The sequence below is a fragment of the Apaloderma vittatum genome, unplaced genomic scaffold (genome assembly GCF_000703405.1).
Source record: "Apaloderma vittatum isolate BGI_N311 unplaced genomic scaffold, ASM70340v1 scaffold23650, whole genome shotgun sequence".
Lineage (NCBI taxonomy): Eukaryota > Metazoa > Chordata > Aves > Trogoniformes > Trogonidae > Apaloderma > Apaloderma vittatum.
In genome coordinates this window covers 12294-27275 of record NW_009695378.1, presented here as the reverse complement: position 1 = coordinate 27275, position 14982 = coordinate 12294, and the positions used below count along the sequence as shown (strand labels likewise).

The following is a 14982-nucleotide window of genomic DNA, read 5'->3' as shown; positions in this document are numbered from 1 at the left end:
ACGGAGGCTCGGCTGCAGCAGCGTAGCAGTAAGGCAGCAAATCAGTAGCCTCGAGTGTTTTTTACGAGCTCGGGGCCAAGCGCATAGTTTTAGTTGGAGTTATGCTGTTGACTGTCAGGGTAAGGTAGTTACAAGTCTTAACATGGTAGTCCTGCAAAAAGAAGAGGTCAAACATATTGCCGTATCTGCGATAAAGTCGGGTTAGAGACTGTCAAACGAGGCTGGTTTATGCTATTGCACTTTCCTTGAATGTCACCTCAAGTTTGGTGAAAATCTGAAGTCTCGGGCCCAAAAATAAATTAAGTATATCATTTGTAGCTTCTTTAAATACCTTTAACGCACTTCTGTAGTTTTTGCTTTCACAGACTTTTCTTTCTTATCTGTAGTTTATTTTTACACAGTGAAGTTTGAATGAGATCTAGCAAATATAAGGGTTTGAAGACAAGAATAGTGAGCTGGCAACCAGGAGCTGGGCAACCCTTCTGTACCAGGAGCCTTGCACTGAGGAACGTCTGACTCTGCATGTCCTAAACCATCCCTTTGTGAGGCAGCTGTGAGAATTAGCCCAGGTTACTTCATTAAATAAACATAAAAGACAGATCTTGCAGGCTTCATTTGAATTGGAATGCACTGCTGTGGAAAAAGGAGGTGGCAGGAAATGTGCAAGAGGAGCCGTGTGCTGAAATCATCTTCACATGTCCTGGCTTTAGTTTATTCTCGTAGTCTATTTGTATTCTTATAAAGATGTTCTGTGTCACAGGCATCCTCTAACCATGAGATCCACTTCTCTCATTAACAATGGAAACAAAGTGTGACCATCTTTTTCCTACCAGACTTCCTACAGCGCTTTCTGCGCATCTGTGGTTTGTAAATATGTGGGTGTAAGTCTGTGTGGTGCTGCTGTCGCTTAAGTCTTTCTCAATTTTAACTTGATCGTGGCCTTCCTGAAGTCTTGAAGTCCCTCTGGCATTAATTTCCTGGTTAGAGAGAAGTATGACGAGACTCCGTACAACCCTGAGACAGCAAACGGTGGCAGTGACTGAGCTGTAGTAAGTTGCGGTGTTCCTTCCTCCTGGGAGGCAAATCTTGGTCTCTCCTTCCTGCAGTGCTGACGATGTGGAGGATGAGCCCTTCTGAAGATGGGTTTGGTGAACAGATCGGTAAAGAGAGAAATCCGGCACCTCCTCCTCATATTCCTGTGGCACGTGCTGCCTGGCTGCACTTGTCCCTCGCCGCTCAACACACCTCAGCTCCTCAGGGGGATGTTGCATCCGTGGAAACACGTGGATGTACAGCTGGGGAAAGGAAACACAGCGGGGTACAGCTCTTGGACCATGTAGCCTAAAAGACCAGGTGCTGACCCGGCAGCCTTCCTCAGGGGTCCTCACTGACCCCTGGTTGAGCTGGGGCACTCATCTCGCTTGAGGATGTTACAGAGCAAGAGGAAAACTCTAGTGATTACAACGAACGCTTTAGAGCTGGGAGGTGAAAAGTCACAATATGCCACGGAGATAAATGTGTCTTATGGAATGGGGTTTGTGCGCTTTTATAAATCCAGATGGAAGGTTATTACATAACGTGTCAGATTTTAACGGATTTTCCAGAAAAAAACCATAAAAAACGAAGTCGGATCTTTCTGTCTCGGGTATTGCGGGAGCTGCAGGTGTTCCTGTAGTTACCAGTGCTGCGAGCTGGAGCCACAGATGTTCACTTCCAGAAGGCTTCTGGTATCTTGGAGAACGCAGAGCTGGAGTAAGGAGGAATGTTGTAGCTTTGCATGAGCAGTGCCCGCGCGCCGACAGCTTTCTGCTTGCAGCAGCTCGCTCTTGCTGTGCCAGGGACTCTGGCTGTGCAGGTGACCGTTCCCTGCTGCGGCAGGTTGTCCGTACACTCGCTGTCGCGGCTCTTCGCAGGCGGAGAGAGCGGCTGTTGCTCTCCCCAGAGTTCACAGTCTGAAAGGGCGATGGGGACGGAGCAGCTCAAGTCCCAAGTGTCTTAATGCTGTTCAGAGTTCCAGTGTGACTTGAAAAAAGCGACCGAGTTCAAATAAAGTTTTTAAGAAACTATCTTTTGCTTTAATTAAAAAACTAAGCTAAGGGGAGGGGAGGCAGGAGGAGCAGTGTGAACGAAATAGAGGAGTTGGGGGTAAACCAGCTTCTCTCAGGTTTCCGTGGCTGTTCAACAGCAAAGCTAACCTTTCTTCTCTTTACCATCTCTTGCAGGAAGTCCAAGGGAAAGCCAAATGGTAAAAAGCCAGCACCAGAAGAGAAGAAACTTTACCTAGAGCCAGAATACACAAAATCCCGAATTACTGACTTCGAGTTTAAGGAGCTAGTGATGTTACCGCGAGAAATAGACCTCAACGAGTGGCTAGCCAGCAACAGTGAGTATTCGCATCGCCCAGCCCCGAGCTTGCTGTCCACACCCAAGGCAGCGTTCATGCCCTCTCATTATTTACTGCTTTCGGTACTTAGAAAAACACTCAGTGCCTATTTATGCTCACTGCATAATGCACGCCATTACACCTTGGGTAGTAATTAACGTGTCTTAATGCACAGACCAGCTGCGCTCGCGCTCGGCAGCATGGAAGCGTTTCCTCCTTCCAGACCCTCCTGTGGCACTGAAGGCATTAAAGTTTTTGATGCTTTTTTGAGGAGCATCAGATTCCCTTGGACTCTTTGCTAAAGTGGCTGCTTCAGTGTGTTTCTGCCTCAGGCTGTTGGTCTTCCAGAAGCATTGTAAAATTGGTTGTTTGTTAAGCCTTGTCCGTAAAGCAAGTTATGGCTAAAGCCAGAAATTTTGAAGTCTGTTGGTTGGATTTCTCCTCCTCACCCCTTCCAAGTGGAATTGCTGTGAATTTGAACTGTAGTCGAGCCAGAACTCAGAGACAGGAGGGCCTCCTGTGACCGAGTGCTGTGTCTGTGCATCCCAGTTGGGATTTACAGCATTTCCTGCGCTGCTGCTTCCCCTGCCGGTCCTCACCTGCAGCTTCGACCGGTCTCATGTTCTCAACAGTACGTGGTAGTAGCAACAAACTCCTTTAAGCTGCACGTGAGGAAAGTTTATAGAGACTCGTTAAGAAAAAGTGAGGTGCTCCCTGAGGTGTACCAAAATACTATATTGTCTCAGGAGATTTGTAAAAAGTATAGTTCTCATGCTGGTGGTTTTTTTAGAAAGGAGATGCATCAGGAGACCTATTAATGCTGTTTTCTAGCCACGGTACATTTTAGTGTGACTTCAGAAGAACGTAGCAAATTGTTTGCCTTCAGCTTGTAGTAGAGTTTTCTGCTGTAAAGGTGAGGCTGATGATGGAGACACTTTCCAGTCTTGCTGCTTAGTGAGTAATAGCTGATGCATCATGGTGCTTTCATCTTAAATCAAAACAAGAGCTTTCATTCTGTGTACCTCTTTGTTACCATGATGTTCATCATTAGACTGGTTTAGCTAAATCATGTTTAAATTTGTACGCAAACTCAAGACTGAGGTCACGTCGCTTGCTCTGTTGAAATGATTGTCTGGAGGATAATCAGCGTTTCAAAGTATTTTACTTCTGAATGTCTTTGTGTTTATTTTTCAGCAACAACTTTCTTCCATCACATCAACTTACAGTATAGTACAATCTCAGAATTCTGTACAGGAGAGTCATGTCAGACCATGGCAGTGTGCAATACGTAAGTCAATCTTTACAATTACAGGGTTTCCCTTGAAATCTTCAGAGTTGTTTGGGGGAGGACGTTGGCACTGGATGGCGTCGGGCAAGCGTTTTACAGCACATCTCTGCTTGGAGGACGTGGCAGCTGTACGTCCGCCGTGAGGGGTGGTGGAACTCTAGTTTTTGTGGAGAACTAGAAGGACGAGAATCTTTGCCTGTTCTGAGCTGCTTTTGTAAGGTTAGATCAGAGAGAAAAATTACCATGTGTATAGCTTGAGGGAGAGGGGAAGAAGAAGAGCAAGGCAAAACTGTCCTTACTGGTAACAGTGCTGGGATTCCGTAGAAGGCCGGGGAGGAGAAAGGAATTGCGAAAACCTCTGAGGGTGCTGCTGATGGCTGGAATGCTGACAGAGCACCAGGCTGCTGACGGATAACCCCGAGGCTGACTGAGCCGCTGGCTTTCTGCCCGAGCCCCTGGGCACAGAGGACACAAGTGGCAGCTTTTGCAGGGAGTAGGGAAAACGTTTTGGTTTGGCACTTTCCCCCTGTAGGACTTGGTAGACTTTTTTAACATTGACTAGCTGTCACTTATGAAAGCAAGCTTTGTAGTTCCACTGTACATGGTGAATGTAAGAAAAAGTTACCATAAACTCCTGCACTTGATTAGCACAGTCCAACATGATGGAATATGAGATCCAGTGGAGTATGAATAAGCCTGTTGTGTTGTGTTTTTTTTAACTCCAGCACATGTGTTGATGGTCCTTTTCTTCCCTCCTCTTGCATTTCCTGGGATTAATTTAGTCGAGATGGATTTTGAAACAGAAGACTGAGCAGTTAACGTTAAAGTACATCAAACAAACATCCCAGGGAACGGATACACCAGAACCAGAGCTCTGCTGTGTCTCTGACAATAATTACGGAGTGATTAGAAAGGAGTCCTTGCTTAATGTGCTGGGCTGTCTTGCACACTTCAAATTAGTGTTGGGGGCTGAGAGTGCTCTGAAGAATGCAAAGATTACGGAGGACTTTTTTGCATGTGAAAATTGGAAAGATAACTGTCGGCAGAGAATTAAAGGCCATGCTAGGGCCTCTGAAAGCAGGCTGGAGCAGAAAGTACCAACTCTCTGCTGGACACAGATTTTATCAGAAGGAGACAGCATGTCTCTGAATTAGAAGTGGTGATCAGTGAGATGAGCATTTTGTTGACTCTTGCTCCCAAGCTCTCTCATATTTTAACTCCTGGTGGAGCACTGGCTGCCTGAAGGGCTGAGTTTAACTGTTTACCTGCGTGGCTCGGAGGAGGCAGGGGTGGGGAACCAACCGAAGTGTTGCCCCGTTCTGCTCGCGTGAGTTTGAAGCAAGAGTTCCCTGTTAGCAGTTTATGCTGCAGAATAAAGAAAGGAAGTGTCTGTAGGCGGCTCCAGCTGTAGCCTGTATTTTTAGTGGTGATAGCAGTATGTTCCTACCCTTTGTTTTGGGAAATTGAAACATTGCGCTATTTGGGAATAACAGGAAGCGTGTCTGCACTTGGGTGAAGCACTTGAAATGGTTTGTGTTTAGCTAAATCACAGCAACTTAAATACCTTCCTGTACTTGGGGGCAGACGGCTGATTCGTGTTTGCAAACTGTAGGCTGCGGGTTTCGTTCTGCTGTCAAGTGGGTGGGTCTACGAAAAAAACCCACCGAGGTGAGATCACGTAGTTACACACCTCAGTGCAGCTTGGCTTTGAAGGCTCCGTTCTCCAAACATCTCTAATGACAATTTTGGAGAATCCTTACCTTTGTGTTCTGCCTCTCTTCCCTTTTGGAAGAGAGCGTGCCTAAATGGAACACAGAGGAGTGCCCTAAAGATGCTCTTTTGTTCATATCCAATTATGACTATGACATGTGTTGCTTCTCCACCCCCTTTTTTAAAAAAAAAAAAGACAACAAAAGCAAACACAACCAACTAAGGTAAGGACACGGTTATTGTTCTGGAGAACCACCAGTTGATGGGATTTATGGTGCCTCTGACCCGTCTGCAGTATATAAAGAGTAACACCTGAACAGCAGAGTCAGTTGCTGATTAACCTGACGGACGCTCCCAGTTTGACCTCCTGGGGCTGTGATCTGTTTGCTCAGGTGATTTGGACTAACGCGGCAGCCACCCCTGTGAGGTTGCCCCAGGAAGGAAGGGTGCAGTTTGCCACTTTCTCGGTGCTGGTTTCTTAGGTAGCTCAGGTCTGCATTCGGTTCCTCTCGCGTTTTCCCTGCCTGGTTCCCTAATGCGCCTTTAGGATCTCACCATCCTGGTGGTACCTGAGGAGGGGTTTCTGTATTTACTGTCCAGGTGACTGTGGAGAGCAGGCTGCTCATCAAGATATTTTGCATTCAAATGCACTGCAAGTACTCAATGCTGAGTTTATAGAGGATTTGCTGGCAAAATAAACTCCGGTTGCAGCTGAATATTCGAGGTGAGGTTTTAATGTCTCGGAGAGGCTCCAGCCAACTGCCAGACTGCAGACAGATGCAGTGTTCAGCCCTGTCGGATGTGCGAGGCAGCAGAGCCATCTGCACGCAGCGAGGAGGGGAATTTCTCCGTAGGGTCACTGAGAGACATCTGACCAAGAATTAGTCTCCTTGTAGAACAGATGGAAGCATTTGCTGGTAAGGTGGGATAATGCCAAGAGAAATACCAGAATGGCCAGTTATCTTCAAAATTTAATGAGGGTGGCATGACTGTAACTTTGGGAATTACTTAATTTTGCTCATTAATATGTTTATCCCTTGCTGTAAAGCAAGTGCTATATTTTTAACACAGAATTTACTATTTAGTGTGCTTTATAGTTTGTTGTTACACAAACTAGCTTTAAAGAACTATGAGCTGTAAACTGATTTTCCATCTGACATTTGGGCAGAACTTCTCAAAGTGCTGGAGTGAGTGGAGTAACTCAGAGCTCACAAGGCTGAGGTTACAAAACTCCTGAGGCAGAAATCAAAGTTGGATGCAAACTTCTCGGCAGCCCACAGATAAGAGTGTGTCGAAGTTTAAGGCTGGGCCAGCCACTAAACTTTAACAGCTGCTCCCTGTGATCACCCCCGCACCCTCCCCGGAAACAGGGGAACCAGGGAGAGAGACTGTGAGGTTGAAAAGACCTGGACCCAGTTTAATTAAAAAAAAAAATAAAATACTAACAATACCAATGAAGCTGTTAAACTAATACACAGAGTATGTTAATACAGACCCTCTGCCCTCCAAATGCCAACCAAGTCCTGAGTGGAAAAAGTCCCAGACTGGACTGGCAGCAGATGGGAGCACCTGAGCCCAGTCCCAGCGACAGTCAAAAAAACCCCAAACAACAAAAAAACCAACAGAAAAGGAGCTGTACTGCTCCCCCAGGGGAGGACAACCCGCCCCAAGGAATGGTGCTCCTCTGCAGCCTGAATGCAGGCGGCAGGAACAGCAGCAGCACAGAGAGAGGTGAGGAACAGCCGCTGGCAGTCCCGCCACCCCCAGGCACCAGAGACCTCAAGGCCCTTCTTGGGGGCCCTTTTATACCGAGCACCGAGGGAAGGAGCACTGTGATTGGCCCATTTGGGTCACCTGACCCACCCACTCCCCCCTCCCCCTGTTGTGATTCCCACCTGGACCAGGGTAATTCCTTGCAACTCATTTTCTCTACTCTTACAATCACCTTTCTCATGGCTGCCTTGCCCTTGGTGTCTGCAGATGGATGGTATTTCCTTGTAGGAAGCTGAATTCAAACTGGCAGGTTCTGCATTTTCTTAAATCTCAGTTCCTTAAACTGTACATTTCTACCGAGTGGCCCCTTTCTCCTTCTATTCTTCCCCCCACCTAAACGTTGCTTTGCCCCATCAAACCATCAGAGCTATTCCGAGTTGCCAACAAGCACCAATTCTTGCCCTTGCATTTGACAGTTTGCTCTCCTGCTTTCTCTTTGAGTATTTCTAGCAGGACTGTCTCGCCTTCCTTTCCAGACCACATCAACTCCACAGAGTTGCTTTTCCCTCCTGCCAGAAGCTTTTCTTACACACCAGTGTAACTTTTGTTCTGCTGGGCTTCTAAGTCATCAACAATCCCAGACTGTTTTAGAGAAGAAGAGATAAAATAGACACATACATTAAGATGCAGTGCGGTGACTTCATGTGTGTTACACTTTATTTGTGTTGTAGCCTTTTCTCTGTTAAACTCGTCGTCATTTCTGCCTGGGATTTAGAATGAAGCTCCAAATTCCTCACGCTCTCCCTGCTGGGGAAGGTTTAAATCTGCCAGAATTTTCCATAGCAGATACAATATAGTCTGGTGTGTGAGCCCCTTTTTGAAAAAAAGTGCCTTGAAGTTCATCTCCTTGTCCTTTCTGCTTCCCCTCCGCTGCCTGATACGGGGCTGTACTGTCACAGCGCCAGGGCTGGGAGGTGTCTGTGCCCAGCCGAGCCCTTGGGTGGCCCCAGCCTGCTTCTGCCTTGTCCCCAGAGATAACTCCAGCGTGGGCAGGAGTTGCGAACCAGGTGTGAGGTGTTCGAGGCACGGCAGGGGCTCCTCTCCTCCTCCAAGACCTGCAGAGACCCAGGTTCACAGCACCTGAAACATGAGGAAGACAATTAAAATAAGAGAGGACAATCCTTGTAGTTATCGCCTTAATTTTACTGACTCTTCTTTCAAATTCCTATTTTGCATAATTAGCCTAATTTTCAAGGAAAGGCAAAAAGGGTATGTGAGGGGATGTTCCAGCAGATTTATTCACTTGTGTATCTCCATGTAAGTGAACTTGTACAGTTGCCAAACCGTTTCTTTTAACTAAAATCCAATTACTCAGATTCGTTTTTGTGCCTAAAGGCAACTCTAAACTATGCTTTCTGTCTTGCACTTGGAAGATTTCTGCAGCATGAGAAAACTGCTGAGGTACAGACAGTCCAGTCTGCTTCTGCTCTTGGCAAGAAGTGTTGTCTTAAGACTAAAATAAGACTGAGTTGCCTAGAACTGTCCTGCTCCACCTTACTGCAGGACTAGACAGATGTGTTGGGGCACTACCCTGTGTAATTCCTCGTATGCAGATGAGGAACATGGCCAGGGGCTGTGTGGAAGGGCCCAAAGGCTAGTTTGGATGCTTGACATACCTCTGCAAAGAGCTTTTAACTCCTGCTGTTCTCACTTGCTCACCTTTTTGTCCACTTGCTCACCTTTTTATGCCCTTTGCAGTGTCTGGTAAACAAGAGAGTGACCAACCAGCACATGCCCACAGTGAGCTGAAAGAATAATTCTGAACTTTGTCTGCTGAACTAGTTTTCAAGTTGCCTTTTCTCTCTTAAATTTGGAGCTATTAATTTCTGCAGCTTCGTCTTGTTCATACGGCTTGGGGTGTGACCAGTGGTGTTAGTGTCTTCGCCTCACCGCCCTCAGGTCCCTGCAGAATCTTTCAGGGCAATGAAAACACATTGCAAATTAAAACTTTTCATTTGTTATTTCCCATTTTTCTTTAGCTGCTTTTCAGGGCTGTTGCGCTGGTCAGTACACAAAACTTTGCTTTCCAAGTGGCATGTATAGAACCTTGCAATTTAGTGCAGTCTAATCCTGTTAGGCACAGAAAAAACATTTAATCTTTTTATTATTAAAAAGAAAAAGAAGCGTGTACAGGTGGCTGAATGTCACAAGGAAGTGATAGTTTAGTGTAGGGCTACAACTAGGCTTGTTCAGTGGTCTGTGAGAGAGGAGTGTGAGGTACCAGCTCGTTACCCAAGAGCAGCGGAGCAGCTGGAGCTGAGCAGACGGGGGAAATGGTGGGAAATGGTGCTGTGGCTCTGTGGGCCCCTGTGCTGGGTGAGGTGTCTCCCCGGCCTGTGGTGATGCTCAGACCACTGCCGCCCTTGCTTCCAGTGGCAGTGAGCAAACCGCTCCCCAGCTGCTGTAGGATGGATTTCTTACCAGTCCCAGCACGACAGGGAACTGTGCCTGGAGCTCAGACTGCTTGAAGGAGGAGTGCAGGAGCTGGAACTCAAGACACTTCTAATGCAACATAGGCAAAAAAATCATTAAGGAATCTATAAAGTATTTCTTGCTGTGCGTGCCTAATGCCATGGATATCTGCTCCTGGTAACACTTAGAGGTGCTTTAATAAACCGTGACTTAAAGAAGAAAAAAGCCCAAGAAACCAAACAACAAACCAATCTTTGGATTCTCCCTCAGGTGAGGGGTGGTGCAGTTAATCAAGATAATTATGGCTGATTGATTTGTGGTTGCTTTTGAAAAGCCAGGCAATATGCTAATGTCTCCTGTTCCTTAAGGTCCAACAGGATTAATCACTGGTGGCAGAGTCTAATGTAAATGCAGGTATTTTGGGGAGTCTGTAATTGTACCCAAAGGAGCAGTTCTAAGGCACGCTGGTAGGGATGTGCAGAAGGGTCCTGAGAACTTTCCCCAGACTGGATGTTTGGAACAGGGTTTGTGGTGCCAGCGTTTCAGAGCACCAGCTGGAAAAAGCCGGTGTTTTGGAGCCACCTTCTGTCTGTTTAAAACTACTGCACTACAAGAGTAGTCGTGTTTTGGGATGCTAAGCATCACAAGATCCCCAGCGTATCACCGTTGCTGCCCTTTGCAAGTAGTTATGTAATGCTCCTGTACAGTTCTACGACAGCAGGTAAATGCTCCGTCTGTCACAGACGGGGAGCTACTGCTGCCTCAGCAGGGAGAAACAGCATCGGCTACTGAAATTCAGGGGGTTTGATGTAGAAAGATACTCTGCAGTGCATCTCTTCCGTAGCAGCTAGGATGTTTTTTGGTACGGCTGTACCTGTTGTTTTGTATTATTAAGACACTCACCTCTTAGAGGAGTTGAGCTGAGGAGCAAAACTATGCTGTGGTGACGCTGTCGCTTCTCTCCACAGACAGTACTACTGGTACGATGAGCGGGGAAAGAAGATCAAGTGCACCGCTCCGCAGTATGTCGACTTCGTCATGAGCTCCGTGCAGAAACTAGTGACAGATGAGGACGTCTTTCCAACAAAATACGGTACGTCTGCTCTTGGACAGGTGCTTCCCGTGGCTCTTGGCAGTACAGTGAGAGTTGGCATTTGGCATATGTATTAATACCGGGCAGCTCTCGCGTGCGTTTGTTTTTTAAAGGGAGATTTAAAGTTTGGTTCATTCTTGCAGTATAAAGACTTGCACTGTTGGCATACGAGCTGGGGTGAAAGCCTTACAATCCTGTCCCCTTGGCTTATATTTCATCATTGGGACATCTTGTTCTTGAAGCATTTTGAGATCTTCTAGCCTGTATTCAGAGAGGATAAATATTTGAAACTGTCAGCATGGATGTGTTGAATACAGCCTGCTTGCTAGTAAAATTTAACCTTGTTGTTGGTTTACCATTTCCTTTAGAGCCCCAATGCATTAAGGGAGAAATAAATTGGGATTGCTGGGCATCTGGCTTGTTTTCCTTACCCAGCCAAGCCTCGTCTCACAGAGTGTTTGCAGTCTCCCTTCCTTTACAAAGATGAAATTAGACTGTGATGTTTAAGAACTGCAAAGCAATAGGACAGTCATTTTAGCTCAAATGTGTATCCTAACAAGATTGCTACATGCAGTGCTTTTGGTTAAGGGGAACAAAACGGAGACCTGCAGTTATTGCAGGTGGGCTGAATCAGGACTAAAAGCGGCTGCCTTCCTGAGCTGCTTCAGCAGAGAACTGGGGAACCAGGGGTGTTACAGCACAGCAGACATTCAACCTGTAGCCTCTGCTTACAAGCACCTTGATGTGAAAAGAGGCAGTGGCTAGTGAGATGGTGCCTGGTAAGCCAGCTGCAGTTGCCTTTTTTTGCTTTTCTTTTTTTTTTAAAAAGGAATATGCTTGTTCAGGGGCAATGAGGACGTTCTGTGCAAGTGACTTATCCGTGCGGCAAAGGTGCACCTTAGACCAGTAACGCCCTTCACGCAGCACGGCAGGTGTGGCTTTTCCGCTTGCCTCAGTTTCACTTTCAGTGTTACCGAAGGAGTTGTGTCTAATAATCATCTTTTACTATGCGGGCTCCAGCAAGCACAATTTCAGCTGCGCCTGACAGGAGGCACCCAGTATTTCCTGCCATTTCTTTTTCCATTTGATAGAATTTCAACAGTGAAATGAGGGAATTGGTTACACGCCGTCCGAGTGCTGCACGCTATCCGTGTACCTTAGCTTCCATGTCAGGATCTGCGACTTGGTCTCCCAAGCATTAGTTACTTGCAGGGGCAAAAATTTGCTACTCCTGGACAAACCAGATAAGGGCCTAGAAGAACCACTCATTATTTTTACAGACTGTAACAAAAAGTGTTGTTTTAAAGAATGATTTTTGAACCCTTGGGGTTTAAAAGGTAACTTCAAATGAAAATGCTTAAAACTTCCTTGGATTCTTCCCCCGAATTTCTGTAAAAAGAAAGTGAGTAATGCAGGGCCCACAAGCTGCTGTGCAAGGTGGGTTGGTTGCTCTTGCCCACAGCTCAGCCGAAACAAACGCTGCCGTGGGGCTGAGGGTGAGCAGCTGGTGCGATCACGGTGTTTCTCCATCTTCCTTTCAGGCAAGGAATTCCCAAACTCGTTTGAGTCCCTAGTGAAGAAGATCTGCAAGTACCTGTTCCACGTGCTGGCCCATATCTACTCCTCACACTTTAAGGAGACTTTGGCACTGGAGCTGCACGGACATTTAAACACACTCTACACACACTTTATCCTATTCATCAGGGAGTTCAACCTCGTGGACCCTAAAGAGACCACCATCATGGACGACCTCACGGAGGTCCTCTGCAGCAGCAGCGGGAGCAACAGTAACGGGAGCGGCAACGGGAGCAGCAACAGCGCGGGAGCACAGAACCACGTGAAAGAGAGATGAGCCCTTCTGCGGGATCAAAACTAACATTACAAACAATATTCTCTGTTCTGTATGTATATGGTCAGATATACGTACAGGCACACACAGCAACGAGAGCTGACAGAAACTGCGCTGCCCCCGCGGGCCGTGTAGCCGTATGGGACTGGATGGAGCTTTGGTTTGATGCGCCACCCGGCGAGAAGTTGCACCAATTTTATTTTATTTTCTGTCCACTCCTCCTTTTACCTATTCAGATGGATGACGAGTGCTGTTTTTAGAGAAGAGTCAAGCTTGAGAGTGGGGCCACTCTTGGGTTTTTTTGGTTATTTTTTTGTTTGTTTGTTTGGTTGGTTTTTCGTTTTTCTTTCTTTGGTCTTGAGTGCAAGCCCTTTGTCTTTCTAGGATGGTGGTCCTGCCATTTAAAAAGTATCTATTATATTATAAGAAGTGACTTTTACTTTGAAGTGGCTTACAACGCAGGTTTATTTGTTTGTTGGTTTTTTTTTTCTTTGGGGGTGCGGGGGTGGTTTTTTTGGTTTGGTTTTACATAGACTGCCCCCAACCCTGCCAAAAACTCCCCCGTTGAGTGCATCTTGCCCTTTGTTAGCTTGGAATGGGAAGAAACTCCTGGCTTGACTAGAGTAGCAACTAGGGGCTTGCTACATGTTGCAAGCGGGCATGATGCTGCAGTTGTCCCGTCTACCTGGTCACAACACGTGAACGTGCAGGAGGATCCACAAGCCTTCTCTGCTTTTTGCTCCTACAACATGTATACTCTTTTCTCTGCTCCCCCGCCTCCTCTTTTCCCAGGCACACCTCAACAAATAAAAAGAGTAAGATCACTGGAGTCCCAGACCCGTGTGCGAGTGTCACCACCGTTTGCTTCCCGTTGATCAGAGGCCCGGGGAGGGGGGAGAAGGGTACAGCGAGTCAGTCACCGCCTGTGCTAGAAAGATGGCTGTTGGCATAAAATTATATTGTTGGCTTATTTTAGTTCATCTGTTCTATAATAATAAAAACAAATCTATCAGCCACAAGCTTTGTTTTTGTGTTTGCAGCGTCAAAAGTCAGTGGAATTGGCTTTCCTTCCCCAGCGAACGCTGTCAGCCAGCTTTATAAATCATTGTCTTCCACCCTGTAATCTGACATCAGTGCTCTGCTCTTTCTGGTAGTGCGAGGAAGCTCCTCCCCAGGTAACGTGAAGATAAGCAACACCTGAAAAGGAGCAGGTTTCCTGCTTGTACACACTTGACTGGTACAAAGGCACTGGGCTCATGGATATTTTGTGGCAAATGTTGTATCACAATAGCTGTGGATACAGAATTGTATCAATATTGTATCTGGACAGTGATATTAATATTACTCTTTCCTTCACACTTCCACTCAGTTCTTGCAGTCAGCATCTCCAGCTGAGCAAAAATGCCAGATTTTGCTTGCAATTGTGCTTCCATCAGAGCTACTGCAGCCTCTGAGAATTGTTTGTTACTGGTTTTGGTCATTATCCTGAGGTATATACATCATTAATAACTGACCTGGAAGGTTTCCCTAAATGAGGTCTGTAACTGTAGTAAAAGTCAGTAGACAAGGAAAGGAGAGCAAGTGCAAAGAAGAAAGAGAAGAAAAACCACAAGCAAGTGGGGAGAGATTTAAAAAAAAACAACACAAAAAAACCAAGAAGGGAAGAGAAAAAGAGAAAGAGAAAAGCACAAGCAAGAAAAAAAGTTTATGAAGAGTGCAAAAGCAACAGCAGATAAAGGAAGAAAACTGTGCAAGTGAGAAAAAAGAGCAAGAAGCCCTAGAAGTGAGAAAAGAGCAAAAAAGGCATGTTTGAGAAAACAACCTCAAACTTTGTGAGCCTAGCCTTGCCCCATGTTGGTTGTTCCCAGGTAGCGGGTACGTGGTGAACCTGCTGGTAGCACAGGCTCCTCAAGAGTACTCCTGCCCCAGCCTCCCTGGCCAGACAAATCCTCCCATTCCAGCTCCAGTGACACCCACAGTTCCCTGCCCTCACAGCTGAAGGAAAAGCCAGAGGGCAGCAGAAGGGCCATTTGTGAGGCCCCGGTGCTACCTGCAATGGGGACACACAGGAGAGTTTAAGGCAAGACAGTCATAGCAGGAACAACCCCTCAAACCCAAGTATTTCTGGTAATTTATTACTTACTTGTAAAAATGCATTTGTAGTCTTAGTGGCAAAAGACTGTTTAGAACCGATGGCACATGTGGGAACGGTTTGAGTTGACCAAGAAGCAGTTCAGCGCTTAGACTTGAGCTACAGCTCTTAAGTTTCAGATCACAACACAGTAATACCTGTAGCAAATGCAAGAGGACTCTACCTTAGCTTCCCATAGGAGAACTGACAGAACCGTGTAGGAAGTCTGGGAATCTGCGGTCATGCAAAGCAGCAAACCATCGATGCGGCTACCAGGAGAACAGCGAAGCACCACATTACTTCTGGAAGAGCCTGCTGCTCTTTGTGGCACCTGTCCCGAGTT

General features: G+C 46.5%; 1 protein-coding gene across 1 annotated transcript in view; it reads left to right on the top strand.

Moving 5' to 3' along the window:
- Positions 1-13527, top strand: part of MOB2 (MOB kinase activator 2) — a gene marked incomplete at its 5' end in the record, with an annotated part of 29960 nt that extends 16433 nt beyond the window's left edge. The window contains 4 exons of the mRNA XM_009871191.1: positions 2223-2383; positions 3578-3671; positions 10535-10659; positions 12201-13527. Coding sequence (XP_009869493.1) covers positions 2223-2383; positions 3578-3671; positions 10535-10659; positions 12201-12511 — 691 coding nt within the window. The remainder of the gene's footprint in view (positions 1-2222; positions 2384-3577; positions 3672-10534; positions 10660-12200) is intronic.
- Between the last annotated feature and the right edge of the window lie 1455 nt (positions 13528-14982).